A 25,918-nucleotide genomic window follows, 5' to 3' on the forward strand; every position below is an offset into this window, starting at 1 on the left:
CACTATCCTCCTCACCCGACTTGAATCCACCTTTAACGTTACCGGCACTGCCCTCTCTTGGATTAAATCATACCTCTATGACAGATGCCAGTTCATCTCCATCAATAACTGCAAATCCCCCACTGCTCCCCTCCCCCAAGGTGTCCCCCAAGGTTCAGTTCTTGGCCCCCTCCTCTTCATCCTTTACCTGTCCCCGCTCGGTCACTTAATCCGCCGTCATGGTCTCCAATTCCACTGCTTCGCCGATGACATCCAGCTTTTCATCTCCACCAAGTTCGTCTCCACCGACACCCACTCTATCCTGACAAACTGCATCACTGAAATAAAATCCTGGCTTCAAATCAACTTCCTCAAGCTTAACTGTGATAAATCTGAAATAATCATCATTGGCCCAAAAACGCTCACAAAATCCACCCATAACTTTGCCCTCAACATCGACGGTATCCCAGTATCCACCTCCCCTCACATCCGGAATCTTGGCGTCATCTTTGACCAAACCCTTTCCTTCGACAAATACACTAAACAGATCACAAAGTCAGCCTTCTTTCACCTGAAAAACATTGCCCGTCTCCGCTCATCCCTCTCCTCCACGGCTGCAGAAACCCTCATCCACGCCTTCATCACCTCCCGTCTGGACTACTGCAATAGCCTCCTCTATGGTTCACCCTCAAAAATCACCAATAAACTCCAATACATTCAGAACTCCGCTGCCCGTCTACTCACCCATTCCCGGACCCGTGACCACATCACCCCCGTCCTTTACAAGCTTCACTGGCTCCCCATCCCCCAGAGAATCCAGTACAAAATCCTCCTCTTGACATACAAAGCCCTCCATAACCTGGCCCCATCCTACCTGGCTGACCTCCTCTCCAGACACACTCCCACCCGCAACCTCCGCTCTGCTGGTACAAACCTCCTGACCCCCTCCATCCGGACCAAATTCAGATCCTGGGGGGACAGGGCCTTCTCCATCGCTGCGCCCACCCTCTGGAACTCACTACCTCACACCATCAGAGACTCCTCCTCACTCACCACATTCAAAACATCACTAAAGACCCACCTGTTCAACACTGCATTCAACATTCAACCCACAGCATTTAACCCCTGACTATCTCTTCTCCTTCTCCCTCCTTTTGCTTTAAATATTTCCCTATTGATTCTTGTCTTTTTTGAAATTGTTGTTTTCATGTATTGTTATGCATTATGTTTGCCACTCTGTCAAAGCGCCTTTGGGCTTCTGGAAAAGCGCTATACAAAATAAATGAATTATTATTATTATTATTATAGGTACCTATGTTAACCTTTGGACATGTTTATGCAAAATTTGTTTCGTTTTTGACCCACAACTGTCTATTTCCTTTCCCTTCTCAGCCTTTTCTATTTCCCTCTCCTTTCTGTACCCTGTTTCCCCAGCTCCCAGTATCCTCCCTTCCCTCCCTTTTTCCCTGAATTTAAATATTTATTTATCTTTTTTACGTCACCCTTTAATATCTATTCAGGTGCATGAAGTTGGCGCTGGTTCATGACATGGCAGAGGCATTAGTGGGTGACATTACCCCTGCAGACAACATTCCTGCACATGAGAAGCATAGGCGAGAAGAGGTATTGCAGTAAAACGAAACGGAATGGTCTCCTTCCTGAAGAAATAATAACGGTGGACCGAGGGTGTTGCCGGGCGTTGGTTGTGTTTTTTGCAATCCATGGTTCATTGTTTAACCTTCTTGCTCTTAAATGTTTGACCAGCAGCAGAATAAGGAAATCCAGATAGGTGGTGGAAGGGTGGTCTAATGAATCATTGGTGTAATAGTTCGAGTTTCCGCTCCTTGAGTCTGGGAGGTTGGTGGTTCAAACCCGGCCAGGCCAAGTCATACCAAAGACTTTTAAAATGGTACTTGCTGTTTCCTTGTTTGCCGTTCAGCATTTAAAAGGACAAGAGCACAGATAAACAACCATAGGTTGGCATCCTTAGGGGAGGAGGAAATTCCCTGCTGAGTGCGGTGAGAAAAGTGGCGCCATTGTTATGAAGTCGCTGGTACCTAGAGTGTCCCAGGAAGTGACAGCACCTAGAGTGTCTCCCCCCCCCCCCCCCACACCCCCAAGCCCAGTGGCTGTGTTTGTCTTGTGTAACAGTTATGTGTTGTGTCAGGTATGTTCATTTGTATGTGTGTGTGTGGCAGCTCTACTATGAGCCTTAGATCATGTTAAGAAAATTATTTTAATAATGAGGGAATTTGTTGCCACTTCATTTGTTCTCTGCTTTGGTGTTGAATGTGTCATAATCAGGGCTGTTCTTATAACAATAGATTATGGATAAGTGTAGACAATGATGTATTTATCTGTTTGTATATATATATATATATTGTTACGGTACGCGGTTAAGGATGTTATATTTGCCGAGCGGAGGCTCCGCGACCGAACAGTTGTTCCCCGACTAAACCCGATTCACCCAGCCGTTGGCCGTATCGCGCCACCGCTATTCAATCGGGAAAAGACTAAGACGACGAATGCAAAGAGGAAGAAGAAGAAGACGTACAGAAGAGTAACGGGGTTTATTATTATTTACACACACATAAGCAAAAAGAGCAGTCACGGGTATTTACAGCGGACATGAAAACGCAGGTGACACAGTGAAAATTACTAGCTTATACAGACTTAGTTACTATCCAGGACAGCACGAACAAAACAAACTCACGTACGCAAATGGGGAACTTGCAGGCAGGAATGGCTGGAAAGGATGAGCAGGTGGGATCACAGGGCACAGCGAGCAGGTCCACTCCGGGCGGGAAGCGGGGAGCCGGCAGCTCCTTGAAATCCGCTTTACAGCGCACGCCGGCAGCTCCTGGTATTCGGCTTTACAGCGCACGCCGGCAGGGTCACTCGCTGCCCCGTCAGGGCTTCACGCGGCTGGTTGAAACGGGGCTGGACTCATCTGCCGTATCTCTTTGCAACTCGTTCGTAAAAGTTCCTCTGCTTTCTCTTGGACCCTTTCTTTTTCGTGTACCTCTCCACGCAGCTCAGCTCGTATTCCCTGCCTCTCACTTCTCTCCAGCGCGGGACTGACACGCCCTCCTACGCACCTGGACTCATCTGCCGTATCTCTGGTCTCGCTTGTCCCAGCGATCGTCGCACCCTTCTCTCTAAACCTTCAGCGCGGGTCTGACACACCCTCCTCGGTTTCGGTACCGCCCTCCTCCCCCGTGCTCTGTTTCGTGACCTTGTATGGTAATCCCATGGGCTTGTCTCCTTATTTGGGCATGGCGCCGACGGCACGCCCCTCGTGGCGAGCCACGGGCTTGTTTCCTTATTTGGGCATGGGGCTGAACAGCCCTGCCCTTCGTGGCGTGCCCTGGGCTTGCCTCTCCCGGGCGACCCCGCCCCTCCTGTTCAAACAGAGCACGGAGCACATATTCACGATAGCAGCGAAATGAGAGGGCGTGCACCCCACGCTTGTGAACTGCTTTACCCGCAGATGGAGAGTTTGGCTGGGAAATGGAAGTATTGAAGGGGAGCTATTCTTAATTGATTCGGTGCAATGGAGTATTTATTCTAATGGAAGACAAGGCCTTACTCTCAAACACATAATAAGATATAAGCTACTGAACAAGGGTTTTATCGGGTCCTGCAATGTGGTGTTTCATGGAATAACTACCGGGACGCCCTTTTTACCTTTACACAACTCTGGAGGCAGGAGGGGCCATATCCAACCAATGTTACACAACAATTTACCACTACAATACACACAATCAAAAAAAATGCAATCCTCATATCCGCAACAATATATATATATATATATATATATATATATATATATATATATATATATATATATATATATATATATATATATATATATATATATATACAGACTTGGCATTTAATATGGAATATTTTTTTTGTGGGGGTGAACTTACTTTTCAAGATGTCTTAGAACCAAAAGTTCATTGGAATTATGTTGAAATTATTCGAGATTTTGTTAATGTGACCCTTAAAAGAAACAAAAACCACATTTGACATTTCGAAACAAATAAATTGATCCTTGAAAGTGATGTAAACTGATATCGAACTCAATTCATGGACAGTACTGTGTTAAACTTCTGTATGTTTTCCAGAAGTATCTCTTTATTTTGCACATTAGCCAAATTTTTTTTTAACAAAAACAAAAGTTAAATTACGACTGGGATTACGGACAGTAAAATTACAGTTCAGTACTTCGTGTAACCCCCACGAGCATCCAGGAGAGCACGTACACGTTGAGGCATGCTGTTCACGAGATTTGCCAAGGTTTGGACAGGAATCGCTTGCCATGCAGTGACAATAGCCTGCTGCAATTCACGCACAGAGGTCGGCTGCTGGTCCAAGTGGTCGATTTGACGCGTTAATTCTGCCCACAAGTTCTCTATCGGATTCATATCCGGGACATGGCAGGCCACTCCATATGCTCTACACCACGGTCAGCAAGAAAGTGTTGGATCATGCGAGCACGATGAGGCCGTGCATTGTCATCTTGGAAGACAAAGTTTCCTCGAAAGGCTGCACGAGCAAATGGAAGCAATGTTTCTTCCAGAATGGCCTTGTACTTGAACTGGTTCAGGTTTCCATTCAGAACAACCAGGTCAGTTTTTCCCCCTGCATGAAAAGCAGCCCAAACGGTCACCCCACCACCTCCAGCTTGGACTCTTGGCACTATACAATCTTTGTTGTAGGCTTCATGCACTTGTCTGCACACTCGGACGTGGCCATCTTGACGATAGACCAGAAATCTAGACTCGTCACTGAAGGTCACGTGATTCCAGTGTCCTGGCTGCCATTCACTGTGCTCTCTGGCCCACTGCAATCGGCGCTGGCGGTGTTGTCTGGTCAGGCGTGGCTTTCTCAGGGGACGCCTGGCACGATAGCCTGCTTGAACCAGTCGTTGGTTGACTAGCCTTCTGGATACAGGCACATTTGTCAGTTGCTGCCACTCAGCCCTAAGCTGATTAGCTGACTTGGTACCGCCATTGCGGACTAACCGGTGCAGCTGGCGATCATCCCTCCTTGTGGTTCTGCGGGGACGTCCTGGCCTCGGTATTGGTGTAGGGACACCCTTCTGAGCATTTCGTTTCAGGATCTTTGACACCTGACCTTGAGTGATGCCATACTGCCGAGGAATGGCACGCTGTTTCATGCCGTAATTTCGTAAAGCCACCACTCCATGACAAACAGCGTTGTCGAGTTGACGGACCATCTCCAGAGGAAGCGGCAATAACTTTTGGAGACGTGCAGCAGTTGTTTTCCACTAATACAGAACGCAACAACCCTTGTATACCCGACTGTGAAGCCAATCATCAAATGCACCTGTCTGTACATTTTGCCACGCCACCTGTGATATAATCCTGTTGTTGACTTCTTGCTGCGACAGACAATCAGTGACATGGTTCTTTTAACAAATAAATCACCAAAGTGTAAAATAAATTCACCAGATTGATATACTGAGTTAAGAAAGTAAACCCAAGTCAAGAAAATAAAAATATTCCATATTAAATGCCAAGTCTGTATATATATATATATAGCAATGTTTTGAAATATATACGAAATTCTGGCATGAAACAGCATGCTATTGCTTGGCAGTATGGCATCACTCAAGGTCAGGTGTCAAATATCCTGAAACGAAATGCTCAGAGGGGTGTCCCTACTCCAATACCGAGGCCAGGACGTCCCCGCAGAACCACAAGGAGGGATGATCGCCAGCTGCACCGGTTAGTCCCCAATGGCCGTACCAAGTCAGCTAATCGGCTTAGGGCTGAGTGGCAGCAACTGACAAATGTGCCTGTATCCAGAAGGCTAGTCAACCAACGACTGGTTCAAGCAGGCTATCGTGCCAGGCGTCCCCTGAGAAAGCCACGTCTGACCAGACAACACCGCCAGCGCCGATTGCAGTGGGCCAGAGAGCACCGTCAATGGCAGCCAGGACACTGGAATCATGTGATCTTCAGTGACGAGTCTCGATTTGTGGTCTATCGTCAAGATGGCTGTGTCTGAGTGCGCAGACAAGTGCATGAAGCCTACAACGAAGATTGTATAGTGCCAGGCGTCCAAGCTCGAGGTGGTGGGGTGACCGTTTGGGCTGCTTTTCATGCAGGGGGCAAAACTGACCTGGTTGTTCTGAATGGAAACCTGAACCAGTTCAAGCACAGGGCCATTCTGGAAGAAACATTGCTTCCATTTGTTCGTGCAGCCTTTTGAGGAAACTTTGTCTTCCAAGATGACAATGCATGGCCTCATCGTGCTCACATGATCCAACACTTTCTTGCTGACCGTGGTGTAGAGCATATGGAGTGGCCTGCCATGTCCCCGGATATGAAACCGATAGAGAACTTGTGGGCAGAATTAACGCGTCGAATCGACAACTTGGACCAGCAGCCTGCCTCTGTGCGTGAATTGCAGCAGGCTATTGTAACTGCATGGCAAGCGATTCCTGTCCAAACCTTGGCAAATCTTGTGAACAGCATGCCTCGACATGTACATGCTCTCCTGAATGCTCGTGGGGGTTACACGAAGTACTGAACTGTAATTTCACTGTCCGTAATCCCAGTCGTAATTTAACTTTTGTTTTTGTTAAAAAAATTTTTGGCTAATTTGCAAAATAAAGAGATGCTTCTGGAAAACGCACATAAGTTTAACACAGTACTGTCCATGAATTAAGTTCGATATCAGTTTACATCACTTTCAAGGATCAATTTATTTGCTTCGAAATGTCAAATGTGGTTTTTGTTTCTTTTAAAGGTCACATTAACAAAATGCAGAATAATTTCAAAATAATTCCAATTAACTTTTGGTTCTAAGTCATCTTGAAAAGTAAGTTTACCCCGACAAAAAAAATATTCCATATTAAATGCCAAGTCTGTATATATATATATATATATATATATATATATATATATATATATATATATTGTTACGGCCCGCGGATAAGATGTTGTGTTTGCCGAGCGGATGGCCCCGCGGTCGTACAGTTACCCCGACTAACCCGATTCCCGAACGTTGGCCGGATCGCGCCACAGATATTCAATAGGGAAAAGACTAAGGCGACACGGATGATGTGAAGAAGAAGCAGACAAAAAGGTTGGAAATACGAATATAATTTATTTGCTATTTACAGGCTCAAAAAAACCAAGGAGAAGGAAAGATAAGAAAATAATTTACAGAAGATTTTAGAGACACAGTGCAACGCTAGCTTATACGAGCTTAATTAAATACCCCAAGACAGAACAAACGAAGACGACTCACACGGGGAATGATGATAGGAATGGCGGAGGTGGATGGCTTGGAGGGGGGAGGCCGGTCCACGGATACCGCAGCACGATCGGCGCGTTTGGCAGCCGCCGTTCCTTTTCGGTCCTGCTCAAAATGTCCGTCCAGGCCCCAAGCTGCTGTGGCTGCAGTTTCGGTGGCTCAAGCTGCTGTTGATGCAGCCGCGGTGGCTCAAGCTGCTCTCTTCAGGGATCCCTTACTCAACTCTCTTCTCGGTGATCTCTTCGCCGCAACTCTTGTCATGGACCTCTCTCACGGCTTCCGCGAGCGCTCTTTTATATCGCCGCGGGCAAATAAAGCCGCCGGCCTCCCGGACACGCCCATCGGTGAGCTCCTTCGGCCCTGATTGGTGGGCACAGCCCTCTGGCTCCGCCCTTGATGATGAGGTCCAGACCCGCCCTTCTTCCCCAACCTTGCCTCGTGGCCAATGGTGGTTGAAGAAAACCGCCCAAAATGCAGTTGGCCATTGAAATGAAATGAAAGGGGATCTACTCTTATTTCACTTGGTGCAATGGAGTATTTAAATTAAGGGGAGACACAGCCTTACCCTAACACACATAATAAGGATATAAGCTACTGAACAAGGGTATTATAGTGTCCTTCAATGTATGCTTTATGGAATTAACTACCGGAACGCCCTTTGACCTTTATACAACAGACTGGAGGCAGGAAGGCGATATTTTACAACAATTTACTGTACAATAAAAACACAATAAAAAAACACAATCCTCATATCCACAACACTGCACCCTCCTCCTCTTAGGCACGTCCCGGGCCTATGAACTTTAACTTAGTGTGACACGTAGGTGTAGTTCCCTCTACTTTTAACCTGACCCCTAACAACAACAATATATATATATATATATATATATATATATATATATATATATATATATATATATATATATATATATATATATATATATATATATATATGTATGTATATGTATTTAAATGTATTTTTGTATTGAGTGTATTTTTATTTTAACAATACAAAAGAATGGGGGTAGTTGCTCTTGTGCCGCCAGAGTTAACACTCCGCAAGATGGCCTGTACACAGAGACTTTAATTTATTCTCTCGTGTGCCAAATGGTGGGTTAGGGGGTCATAATTCTCAATTTGGTTGTACACGTCGAGAATGCAACAAGCACGTGCACGGATAAAGAATCGATCCCAGAAACCACAGAAATAATGAAGTTGAATAAAACCAGATGATTAAAGACCAGTCGCTCTCACGTCCATCATTATGAAATCCTTGGAACGTCTAGTTTTGCACAACCTGAAATCTGTTCTTCCTGCTTCCTTTGATCCTTATCAGTTTGCCTATCGCTGTAATCGTTCAGTTCAGTTGATGCTGTTTCACTCGCTCTCCATTATGTACGAAACCATCCAAATAAACGTATGCCTACCTACTATCGGGCAGTGGTGGAGAGTGTTCTGACACTATCTTTCACCGTCTGGTATGGCAACTCGACCACAGGACGACCGATTCTGACTCAGTAGGATAGTAAAGACTGCTTGTAAAATTATTGGGTGTGATCTGCCTTATATCGAGAGCCTTTACTCCAGTCGAGTAGTGAAAATAGTGAAATCTATCGTCCGAGATGAGTCCCACCCAGCGCACGACATTTTTTAACTTCTCCGTTCGGGTAAATGTGATCGTTCCATCATGACCAACTGTAATCGCTTGCAGGACAGCATTTACCTAACTGCAACCCGCACCCTCGATGAATGTATGTCTAAACCTTTTGTGAGCATCTAGAATTATAAACAACTAGGGCATGCCCGTACGTGGGTGCAATGCCCGTACGTGGGTACGTGGGTACGTGGGTGCGAGTACGGTGACAATCCCCCCCCCTCTATTTACATGAAATGGTTTGGTCCATGAAATGTTTTGGTCCATTCGCAACGCCAAAGCGAACGGCGAACGCTTTACATGAAATGGTTTGGTCCATGAAATGTTTTGGTCCATTCGCAACGCCAAAGCGAACGGCGAACGGCTTGCGAGTAAAGTGACAACCCCCCCCCCCCCCTCTATTTACATGAAATGGTTTTAATTAGTTTTAAAACATAGTTTAACGCCAACATAGCGGCAACATAGTTTGCCAACGTGAAATAAATGAATACGCTCTCAAATGTGCCGTCCGAGGCAGAGTGTGTTCGCCACGTTCGGCACACGCGATAGCTCGCTGCTCTCTGATTGGTTGAATCGTTTTTTGGACATAGCTCGGTAAGTACTTGTCCGATTAATATGAAACCTTGAAAAGGCACATCCTCGGGTCCCCAGCAATATACCTGGCAAGTTTAAAGTATATCGGACCCGTGGTTGTCGAGAAACAGCGGTCACAGACAAACAAACAAACACACATACAGAGATTACTGGAATTATAGATAGATGGATATGGATATTTTAAATCATGCCACTCATTTCATCACCAAAATGTTGTTTTAGGGCTCTCTACACTCATCACAATTAATCTATTTCTTATTTATTTCTTATTCAATGTAATTTTTGAGCACGCATTGTCAAAGTACTTTTCATTGTATGTCCATCACTTATATGTGACAATCAACCCATTGTCATTATTGTTATCAGGGCAGGAAGCACACAAAACAACAGTTGCAGAAATAAACTAGAACTATGAAAATTAAAAAGAAAAATCGTTTCCAACAGTGTTTTTTTTTTAGGGACACATTAACGACATTGTAGGAGAACTTACTGTACTACAAAACCCGGGCATGTTGCACAGCGCAACGGTAGACGGTCTAATAAAGGCTATTTGTACTTACTGTGACTTTGCCCTTTGACATTTTGACTTTGCCCTTTGACATCATAATAAAGGTTTGTTGAAAATCTGATAACAAAAGCTGAAATGGTGAAAACATTACGCCCTGGACACACGCACGCACGCACAATTGCAAAACACCATCTCCCACTGACAGGCTAATGAAGAAGAGTTGGACGTCCGATCGTGAAAATACCTCATGTTTATAAACTATAGAGCACTCGGTCGAATCTAACTTAACCTGTCCTTATTGACAGTGATTCTCTCAAAAAGTCGTCGCACACACAGGAGGAGGAAAAGCGTGAAAAGATGCAAGGGTAATAAAACAAATTAATGGGTTGGTTCAGGCATAGTTGAGTAGAGCGAGGCACCCTCGACTAGAATCATTGGGATGAGCAGGCATTAGTTTCCCCACACATGACATGCTGTGACGTGGGTCTTTGGCCGAGACTCGTGGGATCGGTGTTTGCGTCTCCGGACTCGTGGGACCACTTCCTCCTTCTATTGCGGTGGGGAGAGGGGTCTAAAGAACCTCGGTGATACTTTGGTTGGGAATTATGGTCAGTGATGTCATTTATTCTAAACATGTAAATTACGTGTGTGTTTGATATATATATATATATATATATATATATATATATATATATATATATATATATATATATATATATATATATATAAATATATTGTTGTGGATATGAGAATGTTGTTTTTTAAATTATTGTTGTGTAATGAATTGTTGTAAAATGTCACCCTCCTTCCTGCATTTGTTGTTGTATAAAGGTCAAAGGGCGTTCCCGTCGTTAATTCCATAAAACATACACGCAGGACACCATATATCCCTGTTCGGTAGTTATATCCTTATTATGTGTATTAGTGTAAGGCTGTGTCTTCGATTAATTTAAATACTCCATTGCACCAAGTGAAATAAGAGTAGATTCCCTTCACATTCCCCTTCCAACCATTGCCAACTGCATTCCCTCAAAGCCTCAATTGCCAACTGCACTGGGCGGTTTGTTAGGGTTGCTACAGCTGTGGTTTGTTTCATCCCAAGACTCCATTAGCCACGAGGTAATCTCGGAGCCGAAGGTGGGAGGAGTCGGCCCAGCGCCGGGAACAAGGCGTGGCCTTGCCAACGCCTCCTCTAAGGGCGGGATCGGGAGCCCGCGCGACCAACCAGGGCCGAGGTGAGCTCACCGATGGGCGTGTCCTGGACACCAGCGGCTTGATCGCCGGAGGCGCTATAAAGAGCGCGCGCGGAAGCTTTTGAAAAGAGGGCGAAGCGAAGCGAAGAGAGCAAGAGAGAGAGAGGGAGAAAGAAGCAGAAAGAGGGAGTCAGGGCGAAGCAAGAGAGGAAGAGAGGGAGTCAGAGAGAACAAGTGCCAAGTGCCAAGCCTGAGGACAAGTAACAAGTGCCAAGCCTGAGAACAAGTGCAACCACCGCAGCTTTAAACCACCACAGCTTTGAGCTTCGACGGCAGTTTTCGTCCGTGGCTGCGAAGGAACGGTGGCTGCTAAACGTGCCGATCGACCAGGGGGCGGCGGCTGCTCACTCCCGGCCTGACCGTGCTCCGGTTCCAGTTTTCGTCCTCTCCCTCCAGCCATCCACCTCCTGCCATTCCTGTCATCATTCCCCGTGTGAGTCTGTCTTTGTTTGTTCTGTCCCTGGGTTAATTAAGCCTGTATAGATAAGCTAGCATTTCACTGTGTCACCTTTCCTCTTCTGTATTTTATTTTCTTATCCTTCCTTCTTCCTTGGTTTCTTTCAATTGTGTAAATAGTAAATAAATCATATTTGTATTTCTTACCCTTTTTTTTTTTTTTTTTTTTTTGTATACAAGATCGAGGCTCGTGAAAGAGCTAACATTAATCACACAAAAAGCCAAACCGACACACAAAACACAAAAAACAAGGGGAGCGGCAGACAAGATGGGGAGAGAGGGGGAAGGACACAAAAGAGAGGGGGAAGAGGGGGAAGGACACAAACACAACATTTGAGAGCAGGGACATCGGGAGGACTTGGGGGGAGGTGGGAGAGGAATAAAACATATGAACACTGCAAGGACTCTGGGGTGAATTACCGGGGGTAGAAAAGATCAAGGTTTTCGATGGGGGAAGATAAGAGATGGTGGTGAACAGCTGTTTTAAAGTTGTTTAAACTGTTTAAACCCTTTGCCTTTAAAGTTGTTTAAAGTTGTTTAAAAGTTGTTTTAAACTTTAAACAACCCTTTAAAGTTGTTTAAAGAACAGCTGTTTAAACCCTTTGCCTTTCTTTCTTCTTTACATCCTTCGTCTTAGTCTTTTCCCATTGAATATCTGTGGCGCAATTCGGACCAACGTTCAGGAATCGGGTTAGTCGGGGTAACTGTTCGGCGCGGCGGCCATCCGCTCGGCAAACAACATCCTTGCCGCGGTCCCGTAACAATATATATATATATATATATATATATATATATATATATATATATATATATATATATATATATATATTATATATATATATATATATATATATATATATATGTATATATATATATATGTATATATATATATAATATATATATATATATATATAAAAAATTCAAGGTTGAAACATTCTATTATAAGCAAATGCTCACTCAAACCTCTAGTTTAAACAGTTGGATGGATCGCAGTTTGTTACTTTTAAAGAATACCTTTTAGATTTGTAAATTTGTCTGATTTTTCTCTGAATGTCATTTCTTAGGAAGCGATGAAAAGCATCACAAGTCTTGTTGACGAATCGGTGGGAAAAGAAATCTTGTCATTGTGGGAGGTAAGGTCTTTTTTGAAAGAAGGATTTTATTTCATTTTACTTTCATTGGGGCTGCATGAGTGATAATTTCCAAATATGATTAGTGAGGCACAAGGGTAGCTGGGTTGGTAGCCTGCTCGCTTCTCGGCTGTCTGGTTCTGAGTTTAATTCCCAGTAGAGACGAATATGATTAAAGTTTCTAACTTGAGGCAGTGCTCACATTTTTACCTCTACCACTGAGGGTGGATGGAGGTTATGTTTTCACCCCTGTTTGTTTGTCTGTTTGTTTGTCTGTGATCAAGATATCTCAAAAGGTTGTGGACAGATTCGGACGAAATTTGGCGAAGAGGTTGTGTATGTGACTAGGACAAAATGATTAGATTTTGGTAAAGATCAGGATCCGGATCCGGCTACTAGAATTTTTAAAGTGATTCCTCACCATTGGGTCAAAACCGACATATAGCAGGATATCGCAAAAAGTTATGGACAGAAGATCAGGATATCTCTAAAAGTTGGTGAAGATCTGCATATGGATGCAGATACAAGAAGTATTTAATTTTAAGTGATTCTTCACCATGGAGAGATCAGGCGGAAAAAAAAAAAAGAAAACGTTATGGACGAGTTATGACTGAACTAGGTGGATGACTTGGTTAGGCGACAAGAACAAGCCGATTAGATTTTGGTTCAGGTCCAAATCCAGATCCATCCTATCAGTGGGATACAAAACAAACTGTTCAGCCTGGTAGTCAGGTTCACTATGTTTTTTCGTTCAAAATCATGGTAGATTAGCAAACCTATACATTTTTGGAAACGTTATTACATGGAAAATCTGAAAATCAATGTTTACATTTGCCAATTCCGACTAATTCGATTCGACCAATTCGACCAATTCCATTCGACCAATTCGACCATTCGACCAATCGCTTCGATCGACCATTCGACCAATTCGATCGATTCGATTCACCGAATTCGATTCGATCGACCATTCGACCAATTCGATTTGCCAATCAATTTGACCGACCTTTGCTTGTGTGGAACGGACTGTGAAAACGATGCGGACTATATTGTCGGATACGACACACAGGACAGTGATGACGAACTCTAAATGGCATATTCTGCAATCGTGTATGTTTGATGCCATTGACTGCCTGTGTATATTTTGTCATTGACTGCCTGTGTAGATGTGAAGTTATACTGACTGCATGTGTATATATGATTTTGCTGACTGCCTGTGTATGTTTGGTGATATGAATTATTGTGACACATTTGGATGTTATTAACTGCCTGTACAAAATGATAACATGTATTTGATTATGCAACTTATCGCGAATATAAAGACAGTATTTTGCAATTCAAAACCTTTGATTCGTGTCTTACCATTCCCCATAGCACTAATTTGATACTTTCATTGGATTCCTTGTCCCTGAAAATATAGGTTTAGTATATTTTTAAAAGTTTTTAGGGTAATTAGAGGCAGAAATAGAACAAAATATGTATTTACAGTGGCCATTTTGAAAATCAAAAATGGCCGCCATACAGGTATCTCTCCAAATGTAGACATTGATTTTTAGTTTCCTTATGCTATAACCTTTCCAAAAATGTATATGCTTGCTAATCTACCATGATTTTGAACGAAATATAATTTATTGACATAGTGAACCTGACTATGGCGGAGGAATGCGTTCTACCGAGTGCCGTTCTAGTTTTCTTTTGTAATTAATCTATGGTACCAGCCCAAAGACCTATTCTTTACTAAAATATACCATGGAATGTGAACTGTCTGATTTGCCAGCCTGACGCTTATTGGAAGACGAGCAGGTTTTTGTCTCGTATTGTTGATCTTGAGTTGAATGCAAATCTGAATAAAATATTTTGGGATTGGGTTGGGTCATTAGTTGCACATCGTATCAGTGGTGAGTGTCATCATGCTCCTAGCTGCTTTCCTTGTCTCTACAATGTCACCATTTTCAACCCTTTTGTCAAGTTTCTGATTAAATTGATACCAGAACGCTTACCATGTTCGAAAATGATGCTAGTTTGGAAGTACCCAGCCGGAAGCGCGCAACAACTCGCACATCGCAGAACATTCCTGCAAAATAAGCATATGGCTCCATACACACGTATGCTGTTAACTCGTAGGATTCAATTCAACAACATCTCTCATTTTGTGCACAATAAATCACAATTCCAATAATCTTTCATCTCAAATCAAAGCTGAATATATGGATGAAGAATGCAATTTTTATCTTAAGGTATTGAGCGGCCACTACAACTTCGTGATTTCACTTTGAAGAAGGCCTCATGCCTGAAATGTCTCTTCGCTTTCTTTCCCACAGCCGTCAGCATACAACATTTAATTAATTTGTTGTCCTTCTTTTGATCCAAAATTGTTCTTCCCATTTGGGAAACAACATTGGGCCTGCTTTTGAATTCATTATCTATTTTGCATACCATTAAAATGAAAGCATGTGCAGGACGGCACAGTATTACCAAACGGTTTTTCATTATTTGATCAAGCTTACTCGATGAAATTAATAAAATGTAGGGTGAATTAGCGGCTCCTTTTCAGAAGGATAATCAGGTGCAGTCGGACATTTTTATTTTCCTTCCTCGATCGGTATACATAGCAAACGTAATGCGACACGATCGATTAACACTTTACAATGTTGCTGAATCGTTTTGGGTTTTTTTTTTAGGAGTACGAAGACCAAACATCAAGCGAGGCGAAGTTTGTAAAAGACCTGGACAAGTTTGAGATGGTCCTCCAGGCGTTTGAGTATGAACAGGAGGAGAGGCGGCCTGGACATCTGCAGGAATTTTTTGATTCAACCGTTGGTACGTTTTGCCCAGGAGTGCTCAAGGATTACTTGACTAGTTACGTTATTGCAATCTTATGGTACTGTTTCTGGAGTGGAAACAGGATGGCCAACTTGATGCATCAGCGACCGGATTCCGAGAGCAAGTTGCTTTGTGCCCTTTGACAGACCATGACCCGACTTGGCCAACACGCTTCCCAAGCTTGATGCCAAGAGAGCTTTTCAATACAAAATGTTCCGAAAACCTGGTGAAAGGGAAATCACAAAATTGCTTGAACTCTTATCACCTTCAGTCATATACGGGGCTGGCAGGATGGTCTAGACTTTGTGATTCATCAATGTGTGTGCCATCCCTCGGATGGATGTATTTTTTTGGTGGCTGGATGACAAAGATCTCAGGGTCTTTTTTTTTTTTTTTTTTTTTTTGTATACAAGATTGAGGCTCGTGAAAGAGCTAACATTAATCACACAGAAAGTCAAACCGACACATAAAACACAAAAATAAATAAGGGGAGCGGTAGACAAGATGGGGAGAGAGGGGGAAGGAAACAAACACAAGCACAACATTTGAGAGCAGGGACATCGGGAGAAATGTGGGAGAGGGAGGGCTTGGGGGGGGGGGGGGGGGTGGGAGAGGTATAAAACATATGAACACTCCTAGGACTTCCAGGAAAGAAGTTGGAATTTCAAAAAAAGTGTATCTGGGGTGAATTAGCGGGTGTATAAAAGATCAAGGTTTTGGAAGGGGGAAGATAAGAGATGGTGGTGAACAGCTGTTTTAAAGACCTGGAGGGAGGAGTGGGATTGAAGGGAGTGGGGGAGTTTGTTCCAGAGGGGGGAGAAAACGGGAATGAAAGAGTGAAGGTGAGCAGAGAGCCTAGATTTTGGCAGTTTAACCATAAGAGGGTTACAGGCAGATCTTGTGTGACCTGAAGGAATATTGGGGGGGACAGAGCACAGAGAGAGCTGGGGGAGCAAGGCCGGAGAGGAGTCGGCAGAAGACAGAAAGACCACCAACCTGCCTGCGTTGAGGGAGTGAAAGGCCCTCTGAGTTAGCTTCATCACAGGAGATTCCAATGATTCTGAAAGCTTTGGTTTCAATAGCGTGAAGCCGAGCTAGGTGTGAGGCAGGAGCACCGGCCCAGAGGGGGGAACAGTATTCCATTGAGCTGTGGATGAAAGCCTTGTATGTGGTGAGGAGCTCAGGTGTGCCAAGGAAGGACTTCGCATGACGGAGGATGCCCTGTCGGCGACTGGCTTTGGAGGCCAGCTTGGAAATGTGGTTTTCCCAAAAAGGTTCATGGCAGATAGTGAGACCCAAAAGCTTGAGCCACAGAACTTCTTGGAGAGGATTGTTGAGAAAGTAGATGGGAAGACATGTTCCACTTGTTTGACCAGTCTGTGATTTTGTCCAGGTCTGCAGAGAGTGAGGAGGCTGCAGACTGCCGATCTGAGGGATGAGGAATGGAGCGGCAGATAGTGGATTCATCAGCAAAGAGATAGAGAGGATTTTCCAGAGAGTCGGAGACATCATTGACGAAGACCAGAAATAGCACAGGGCCCAGAACACGACCTTGGGGAACTCCAGCCGGAACAGGAAGGGGAGATGAGAGAAATCCATTCAGGGCCACACGTTGCCTATGACCAGAGAGGAAGTCCGCCAGCCATGCGTGGAGATTTCCATGGATACCATTGGAGGAGAGTTTGGTGAGCAGAGCTGGGTGCCACACCGTATTGAAGGCACGTGATATGTCAAGCGAGACAGGTCTGATTTCCTGTTTGGCATTGAGGACCTTCATCCATTGTTGAGACAGCAGAAGCAACATGTCCAGGGTAGAATGACCTGGTCTGAATCCAAATTGATGATCAGAGATCAAGCCATTGGAGAAGAGGAAGGATTTGATATCTGAAGCAATGATGGATTCCATGACTTTGCTGATAATTGGAAGCAGGCTGATTGGTCTGTAGTTGCAAGGATCTGTTTTTGCACCTTTTGTGTGTAAAGCGGTAATGTTTGCTGATTTCCAAGATGCTGGCAGATGACCTTGAGCAAAAGAGAGGGTGAAAAGAACAGAGAGAGGGTGAGATAGAGCGGCAGAGCAAGATTTTAGGACCCGTGGGGTAATGCCGTCTGGTCCAGTTGCAGAATCAGAGTCTAGGTTTGACAAAAACTTCTCCACCTTGTCAGGAGAGAAGGACACAGAGTCCAGGAGCAGTTGGGTTCGACTGGGAAAGGTGGGAACAGAGAGAGATGGGTTTGGGACACAAGATTTTGAGGGAAACACAGAGTTGAGGCATTCGGCTTTGTCACGTGCGGTGTCAACTGTGTAGCCATTTGGGGTTAGGGAGGGGATGCAGGGGGAACAAACACCAGAAACGGATTTGACCAGACGCCACCAGGATTTGGAGGAAGGAGACAGGTTTGAGAGTTCAATCTTGAGTGTGGAGAGATAGTGCTTCCTGGCACTCCTGAGGGTAGACACACACTTGTTCCGAGCTTGGTGGAAGGAACTGAGATTGCCTTCAGTTGGATTTGCCTTCCAAGAGGCAAAGGCAAGTTGTTTCAGGGCAACTGCCTCACCACAAGATTCAGTGTACCATGGACGGGAGGAAGGGTAAGACAAGTGAAGACGAGATGGGATAAATCTGTGCATGAGAGAGAGCAGTTTGCTTTGGAAGAATTCCCAGGAAGAATTGATGTCAGAGGCAGTAGAGATGGGAGACCAGTCCAGATGATTGATGGCTGCTTGCAGACCATGCCAGTCAACCTGAGTGAAATGCCAGACTCGTCGGCACTGAGGAGGCTCTCTGAGAATGGCCAGAGAGATGTGCACTTTAACAAGCACATGATCAGAAGAACCGATTGGAGCAGAAGAAGAGCAGCAGACATTTGCAGGGAAGTTTGTTATAACCAAATCCAGAAGAGAAGATACTCCATTGACTGTGATCCGGGTCGGGAAATTGACAGATTGTGTCTGTCGTGAAAATCAAGCTCAGACACGACTTGACCTCTGGGTAGGTTTAATATCATTTAGATCTTTAGTACATCCTGTAAGAATACATGCATGCAACAGGCATTAAAATCAGAGTATTTCATGAGCAATGGTCGATTCAATGTAGCAATGGTCCAACAGAGAGGACAGTCAGCGCAGCATTTAGGGGCGTACATACCATTCAACTACAGGACTATGTCACAGTGAGTTCCGCTGGAGTGTCCACGCGCCCCGGTTGTCCCGGGTCTTATAGACGCCCCTTCTGTAGCGAGCACACCCTGGGTTCACCTTGGTATAATTTCACTACATTCTCCCCGCCGTTAGAACTATACCGCCGCTCGGCAGGTTGCAAGCAAGCATCAGCAATAAACGAATGGGTCACGTCAATCCACGTCAGTCGGTCCACCCGTAGCGGTCGGGGCGGCGAACTTCCCTGCCAGTTCGTGTTCGGAATCTACCGGGCACGGCGTCCCCAAGCCCGGAGTCCTCCGCGTCGGAATAGCCGCTGGAGGTGGGAGTCGGAGGGGGCGCCCCTGCGCCTTCGGGCACGGGAGTGGGGAACGACGGGAGTAACGGTGGTAGTTTCATAGGGGAAGCTTCGGTAGAGTCCATAGACTCGTAGACGGGTTCGTCGATATCCCTGTCGTTGTCCCCACATGGGGCGAGATGGCGTACGGAGACAGTAGACTCGCGGCCATCCGCCGTTAACACGCGAGCATGCTCGGGATTAGCCTGGAGGACCTGCACCTTGTCAACAAGGGGGTCGTACTTGCTAGCGTGAACCGCTCGTTTGAGATAGGCGGGCCCCGGTTCAGCGAGCCAGCTGGGTAAAGATTGGATACTGCCGGAGCTTCTAGGGTGGTGGAACAGTCGTTCGTGAGGAGTCTGGTTGGTGGCAGTACATAGGAGAGCCCGGATCGAGTTTAGAGCGGCAGGTAGCGACCACGCCCATTTATCGAGGCCTCGGCCGAGGGTCCGAAGGCTTAGCATGACGGCCCTCCATATAATCCCATTAAAGCGTTCGATCTGCCCATTCGCTTGGGGCCGGTACGGGGTGGTGTAGCTCGAAGCGACATTATGCTGGAGCAAGTAGCCCCTCACCTCCTGGGACAGGAACACCGCACCCCGATCGGTATGCACATAGGCCGGATACCCGAACATAGAAAACAAATTCTGCAGGCACCGAATAACCGTGGCAGCCGACATATCCCCGCACGTGTAAGCAAAGGGGAATCGGGAATACTCATCGACGATAGTGAGCAGATAGCGAGAGTTGCTCGACATTGGCAGCGGCCCTTTGAAGTCCATCGCCAAGCGCTCCCACGGTCTAGTAGCCCTAACGAGTGTCCCCATAGGAGGGTTATAAAAACGCGGTTTGAGTTCCGCACAGATCGCGCAATCACGGCAGATGCGGCGGATGTCCTCAATCGAGTACGGCAGATTGCCCTCGCGCACAAAATGCGCGAAGCGCGTTACCCCGGGATGACACGTAGTGCCGTGCAAAGTGCGCAGCCCCTCCAAAGTTACAACCCCCGCGCAAGTGGCCGGCCTCGATAAGGCGTCAGCGACCAGGTTATCCTTCCCCGGGCGGTATTTGATGGTGTAGCAGAAGTCGGCGAGTTCGATACGCCAACGGGTGATTTTCTCATTCTTAATGCGCTGAGCATGTAAGGTGTCGTACATAAACGCAACACTCTGTTGGTCCGTGACAATTTGGAAACTCCGCCCAAGCAGATACGGCCGCCACCGCCGAATTGATTCGACGATCGCGTACGCTTCCTTTTCGACAGACGAATGCCTCCGCTCGGCGGAGGTGAGAGTCCGCGAGAAGAAAGCCACAGGGCGGCCTCCTTGGGAGAGAGTCGCCGCTATCGCATGATCCGAGGCATCACTCTCCAAAACGAAAGAGGCACTCTTGTCAATCATCGCGACAGCGGCGCCAGCGATGTCAACTTTAAGGCCCTCGAAGGCCGCCAGGGCGGCCGGGCCCATGGGGAAAGTGTCGCAGGCCACGAGGGGGCGGAGCTTCGCGGATAAATTTTGCACCCACTTTGAGTAGTGGGCGAACAGCCCTAGAGCGCGTTTCAGCGAAGCCCGATCGCTAGGCGGAGCCATATCGAGCAAAGGGCGCAGACGCTCCTTATCCGGAGAGACGGAGCCATGGGTCACGGTGTACCCCAAAAGGTCTACCGTGCGTAGAGAGTATCGACACTTAGCCGCATTCATGGTTAGGCGATATTTCCGCGCGACCTCGAGGAAGCGTTTCAGATTAGCGTCGTGATGCTCCTGGTCATACCCACATACCGTAAGATTGTCCAGATAGACAAAGACATCGGTCAAATTCTCCTTCGCAACGAGGTCATCCATAGCCCTCTGAAAACAAGCGACTCCGTTAGTTACCCCAAAGGGAAGTCTCGTGAACTGGTACAACCGCTGACCCGATTCAAAGGCTGTAAAGACGCGATCAGCCCTAGAGATGGGGACTTGATGATACGCACTACGCAGATCGAGAGTGCTATAAACGGAATACAGGGCCACCTGGCGTACCAGGGCGTCCATCCCCGGTAAGGGGTAGGCATCCAGCTGTGTAAAACGATTAATCGTCTGCGAATAGTCAATTACCATGCGCCGGCGGTGGGACTCACTCCGCACCACTAAGACTTGGGCCCGCCACGGTGACCTACTGTGTTCTATAATACCGTCCTTTAAGAGCAGGGCCGTTTCTTCCGCAATGAATTGCGCGTCCGCGCGAGAGTAGCGCCGCAATTTGACGGCTACAGGGGTACAATCAGTGGTCAGGTTGGGGAACAGTGAGAGTGGCTCCATGTCCATTTGAGCGAGGGCGCACACAGCGAGCGTGTCCGGCCCACCGAAGTCTATTTCCAAACGTCCATGCCGCTTAAGGAAATCAAGTCCTAACAGAACGTCAGCGCATAACGCAGGTAATACCATGAGATACACGTCCGGGAACGTGCGTCCCTTTATCACAAGTTTCAATCGACACGCCCCTTTTGTGCTCAACCGAAGTCCCTGAGAGGCCATGAAGATCCGGCGGGTTGTCCCGAGAACCGGCCACCCATGTTGTTGCACGAGTCGCTGATCGATAAAACTATCCGTGGACCCCGTGTCAATCAAAGCTTGCGCAAAAACGCCCGCGACCGTGAGCGGAATGATGGCCTGCGCAAGGCCGGCAGACCCGGCAGGTATTGTTCCGGCCGGGCGAGAAGATCGCGCCTCGCGGGTGGATCCCACGCCGGCTGCAATCCTTCGGGCAGCGTCGGCAGGTTGGGCCTCAGCAGGAGCATTGAAGTCAGTTGGCTCATCAGCAGTTTCATTTGCCAGAGTGGGTGTGTGTAGGTCATAAGAGCAGCCGCCAGATGGCGCTCGAGTCACGTGAGAAAGATCTCTGCCGTCTGCAGATTCATATGCCAAAGTGGGTGCATGTAATTCGTAAGAGCCGCCGCCAGATGGCGCTCGCGTCACGTGAGAAAGATCTCTGCTGTCTGCAGATTCATATGCCAAAGTGGGTGCATGTAATTCGTAAAAGCCGCCGTCAGATGGGGCTCGAGTCACGTGCTGCGTTTGCCGCACATCGAGAGGAGTTTCCAAAGCAGGAGCATGTCGCTTGTTTGAAGTAGGCGTTCGAACGCCAGTCAAGGTCGGTCGCGCTGTGGCCGGTCGCGTTCGCGCCATTTGTTTCGGCCGCCCGGTGTATCTCACCAAGGTCGGGTGTGTAGCCAGAGGCCCGCGAGAAGGAGAGCGGCTCTTCAAAGCCGAGTGAGGCGCCCCGTCCGGCGCTCGATCCGTTGGCTCCGCGATGAGCCCATTCAAGGTCGCGCGGGGACGCGTGCCCCGAGCGGCCTTCCTGCAGACCTTTGCAAAATGGCCCTTGGTGGAGCACAGGTGGCATGTAGCCTCCCGGGCCGGGCATTCAGAGCGAGGGTGCTGCCGATTCCCACAAAAATAACATTTTGCATACCGGTCAGGCCGTGGCCGGGCAGCGGCGGCAGCAGTGAGGCCGGAAGCGGAGTCCGCTTCAGGAGCTCCCAGAGACTCGGCCGTAGTGGTCGGGTCCTCCTCCGTATCCTCGGCGGTAGCCCTCTCCGGTCACGCGAGTTGCGAGGTCCCCGCCACGACTCGTGGGTGATCATATGCGGTAGATTGTTCTCGGGCATCTGTGTATATGCGTGCCAGCCGTAGTGCTTCTGTAAATGTCAGATCCGCGACCTCCAAGAGTCTGAGCCGCAAGACTCCAGAATTAATTCCGGAGATGAATGAATCTCGGAGCAAGTCGTCCTGCACTTGCTCGTGGGTCCGGACGTCCTGCACGCAGTCTGCCAACAGGTAGCGCAACTCCTGCGCGAAGCGATCGATCGATTCAGATGGTTGCTGTCGCCGCTGAGAGAGTTGATGCCGGCCGTGCACAGCGCTCCGTGTCTTTACGTAGAGGCGCTTCAGCTCGGCTAGAGCCGTAGCGTACGTCCCAAATCGAGAAATGTTCCGGAAAACGGTGTGATAGACCTTCGACTGTAACACGGACAGCTTTATCGCAGCGGTGGGCTCTGTTTCGTGAGCAGCAAAGTAATTCTCCAGCGTTTTGAGCCAGTGAGTGAACTCCGATGCTGATCCCTCAGCTTGAGGGTCGGCTCCGAGAATCGGTACCACGATCATCTTGTGGTCAGCCATTCCGGCGATCTAAATGATATTAAATGTCGTGAAAATCAAGCTCAGACACGACTTGACCTCTGGGTAGGTTTAATATCATTTAGATCTGTAGTACATCCTGTAAGAATACATGCATGCAACAGGCATTAAAATCAGAGTATTTCATGAGCAATGGTCGATTCAATGTAGCAATGGTCCAACAGAGAGGACAGTCAGCGCAGCATTTAGGGGCGTACATACCATTCAACTACAGGACTATGTCACAGTGAGTTCCGCTGGAGTGTCCACGCGCCCCGGTTGTCCCGGGTCTTATAGACGCCCCTTCTGTAGCGAGCACACCCTGGGTTCACCTTGGTATAATTTCACTACAGTGTCAGTCCCAATGAGTCGCAGAAGTCCTTTGCTGAGGTGCCATGGCTGGTGAGAGAGGAACCCACACCCAGCCAGCTGGCATGACGACAGCTGAAGTCGCCACATATGAGGAAGAGAGAGTTTGGATGAGTTGATAGAAGTTGGTCCATGTTGTCCGACAGCGAAATGTAAATGGAGTCATCACTGTTTGGAGGACGGTACAGAACACATATGAACAAAAGGTGGGAGCGGAGAGGAAGCCGTAGCCAGAGGTACTCCTGGGGGTGGGGTGGAGAGAGGGCAGTGCAAGGAGAGTGAGGAAGAGAGTTTTTGATAAAGATAGCAACCCCACCACCAGGACGAGGCTCAGGTCTATCATACCGGAGGAGGGAGTAACCAGGAAGAGATATTAAGGAATCAGAGACATCTTGAAGGAGGAAAGTTTCTGTTAAGGAGATCAAGTCTGGATTGTCAGAAGCAACCTGAATGGAGAGATCAATCAGGTTTGAGCGAACGCCCCGGATGTTTGAGGTCCATACCGTTAATGAGGAGAGAGGGGGAGCATCGGGTGCAGGACAGGGGAGGGGAGGGGTAGGGTCAGATGAAGGATGAGAGGGGGAGGTAGGGAGAGCAGTTGATCGTGTGTCAGAGATTACAGAAGAGTTACAAGAAAGGGAAGGATGAGGAGGATGAAAGGTTTGATGGTGATGGGATGAGGCACAGTGAGGGATTGTTTGGGGGGGTGGGGGGGGGGGGCAGAGGAAAGTAGAAGGTTGGGGGAGGTGGAGGTATGAGATAGAAGGGAGACGAAGTGGGGAGGTGGCAGCTTTGAGAATGAGGTGGGAGGAGGGAGAATTTGGGAGGGATGGTTGGGGGGGAGATTTGAAGGGGAGGGGTTGGGGGGGGGAGTTTTGAATGGGAGGAGCAAGGGGCAGAGTTTAGGAGGGGAAGGGCAAGGGGGGAGTTTAGGAGGGGAGGGGAAAGGGGGGAGTTTAGGAGGGGAGGGGCAAGGGGGGAGATTTGGAGGGGAGGGGATAAGGGGGGAGTTTAGGAGGGGAGGGGGAAGTTTAGGAGGGGAGGGGAAAGGGGGGAGATTTGGAGGGGAGGGGCAAGGGGGGAGATTTGGAGGGAGGGACAAGGGGGACATTTAGAAAGTTGTTGATTAATGAAAGATGAACATTTATAAGAAATTGGGTTTATTGTGATTTTCAAGTTAGCGATCCGTTTAAGAACGATGGAGGAGGGGTGGAATGAATGAGAATTTCGAGCATGTAGTGAGAAAGAATTATAAGAGACTAGCAGAAGTACCCGGCATTGCCGGGCGGGGAGGGGAGGGAAGGGGGAAGGGGAGGGGAACAGGGGGGAGGGGGAGGGGAGGGGGAGGGGAGGGGAACGGGGGGAGGGGAGGGGAGGAGGGGGAGGAGAGGGGGGAGGGGGGAGGAGAGGGGGAGAGGGGTGGGGAAGGGGTAGGACAGAAAGGAAGGGGTAGGGGGGAAAGGGGGAAAGGGAGGGGTATGGGGGAAAGGGAGGGGGGAGGGGAGGGGGAGAGGAGGGGGGAAGGGAGGAGGGAGGGGAGGGGGAGGGGGAGGGGGAGGGGGATGGTGGGAGGGGAGGGGAATGGGGGGGAGGGGGAGGATAGGGGGGAAGGGGAGGGATGGGAGGGGGAGAGGAGTGGGAGGGTGGGGGGAGGGGGAGGGGAGGAGAGGGGGAGAGATGGGAGGGGGAGAGGAGTGGGAGGGTGGGGGGAGGGAGAGGGGAGGAGAGGGGGAGGGAGGAGGGGGGAGGGGAAGGGGTAGGGGGGAAAGGGAGGAGCATGCGGGAAAGGGAGGGGGAGGGGGATGGGGAAGGGGTAGGGCAGAAAGGAAGGGGTAGGGAGGGGCATGGGGGAAAGGGAGGGGGAGGGGGGAAAGGGAGGGGGAGGGGGGAAGGGAGGGGGAGGGGGGAAAGGGAGGGGGAGGAGGAAGGGTGAGGGGAGGGATATAGATGGTTACTGGCAATTCATCACATCCAGAAATGATGTAATCCACACAATTTATGTACTTTACATAACGTTAATAGGAATACATGGCCGTGTAGATGGGAAATACAGTTTGTTTGAAATAAATCACAAATATCAGATGAAAGTGAAAAAAAACCTATGTGGTGTGAATGGCAATGTTCCTCGCTGAAATGTGAAAAAACTGAATTACGTGCGAACGCATAACTGTGAGATTATGGCGGCAAAGTTGGAACATCACGTGATCC

General features: G+C 47.7%; 1 protein-coding gene across 2 annotated transcripts in view; it reads left to right on the forward strand.

The window, feature by feature from the left end:
• HDDC2 (HD domain containing 2) overlaps positions 1–25,918 on the forward strand; it is a 40,078-nt gene that overhangs the window by 5,869 nt on the left and 8,291 nt on the right. For both annotated transcript variants that reach the window (XM_068112109.2, XM_068112108.2), the window contains exons 3-5: positions 1,500–1,602; positions 12,802–12,870; positions 15,546–15,684. In XM_068112109.2, the coding sequence (XP_067968210.1) occupies positions 1,500–1,602; positions 12,802–12,870; positions 15,546–15,684 (311 nt within the window). The remainder of the gene's footprint in view (positions 1–1,499; positions 1,603–12,801; positions 12,871–15,545; positions 15,685–25,918) is intronic.

This window comes from Myxine glutinosa, chromosome 4 (assembly GCF_964187855.1).
Source record: "Myxine glutinosa chromosome 4, kmMyxGlut1.1, whole genome shotgun sequence".
Taxonomy (NCBI): domain Eukaryota; kingdom Metazoa; phylum Chordata; class Myxini; order Myxiniformes; family Myxinidae; genus Myxine; species Myxine glutinosa.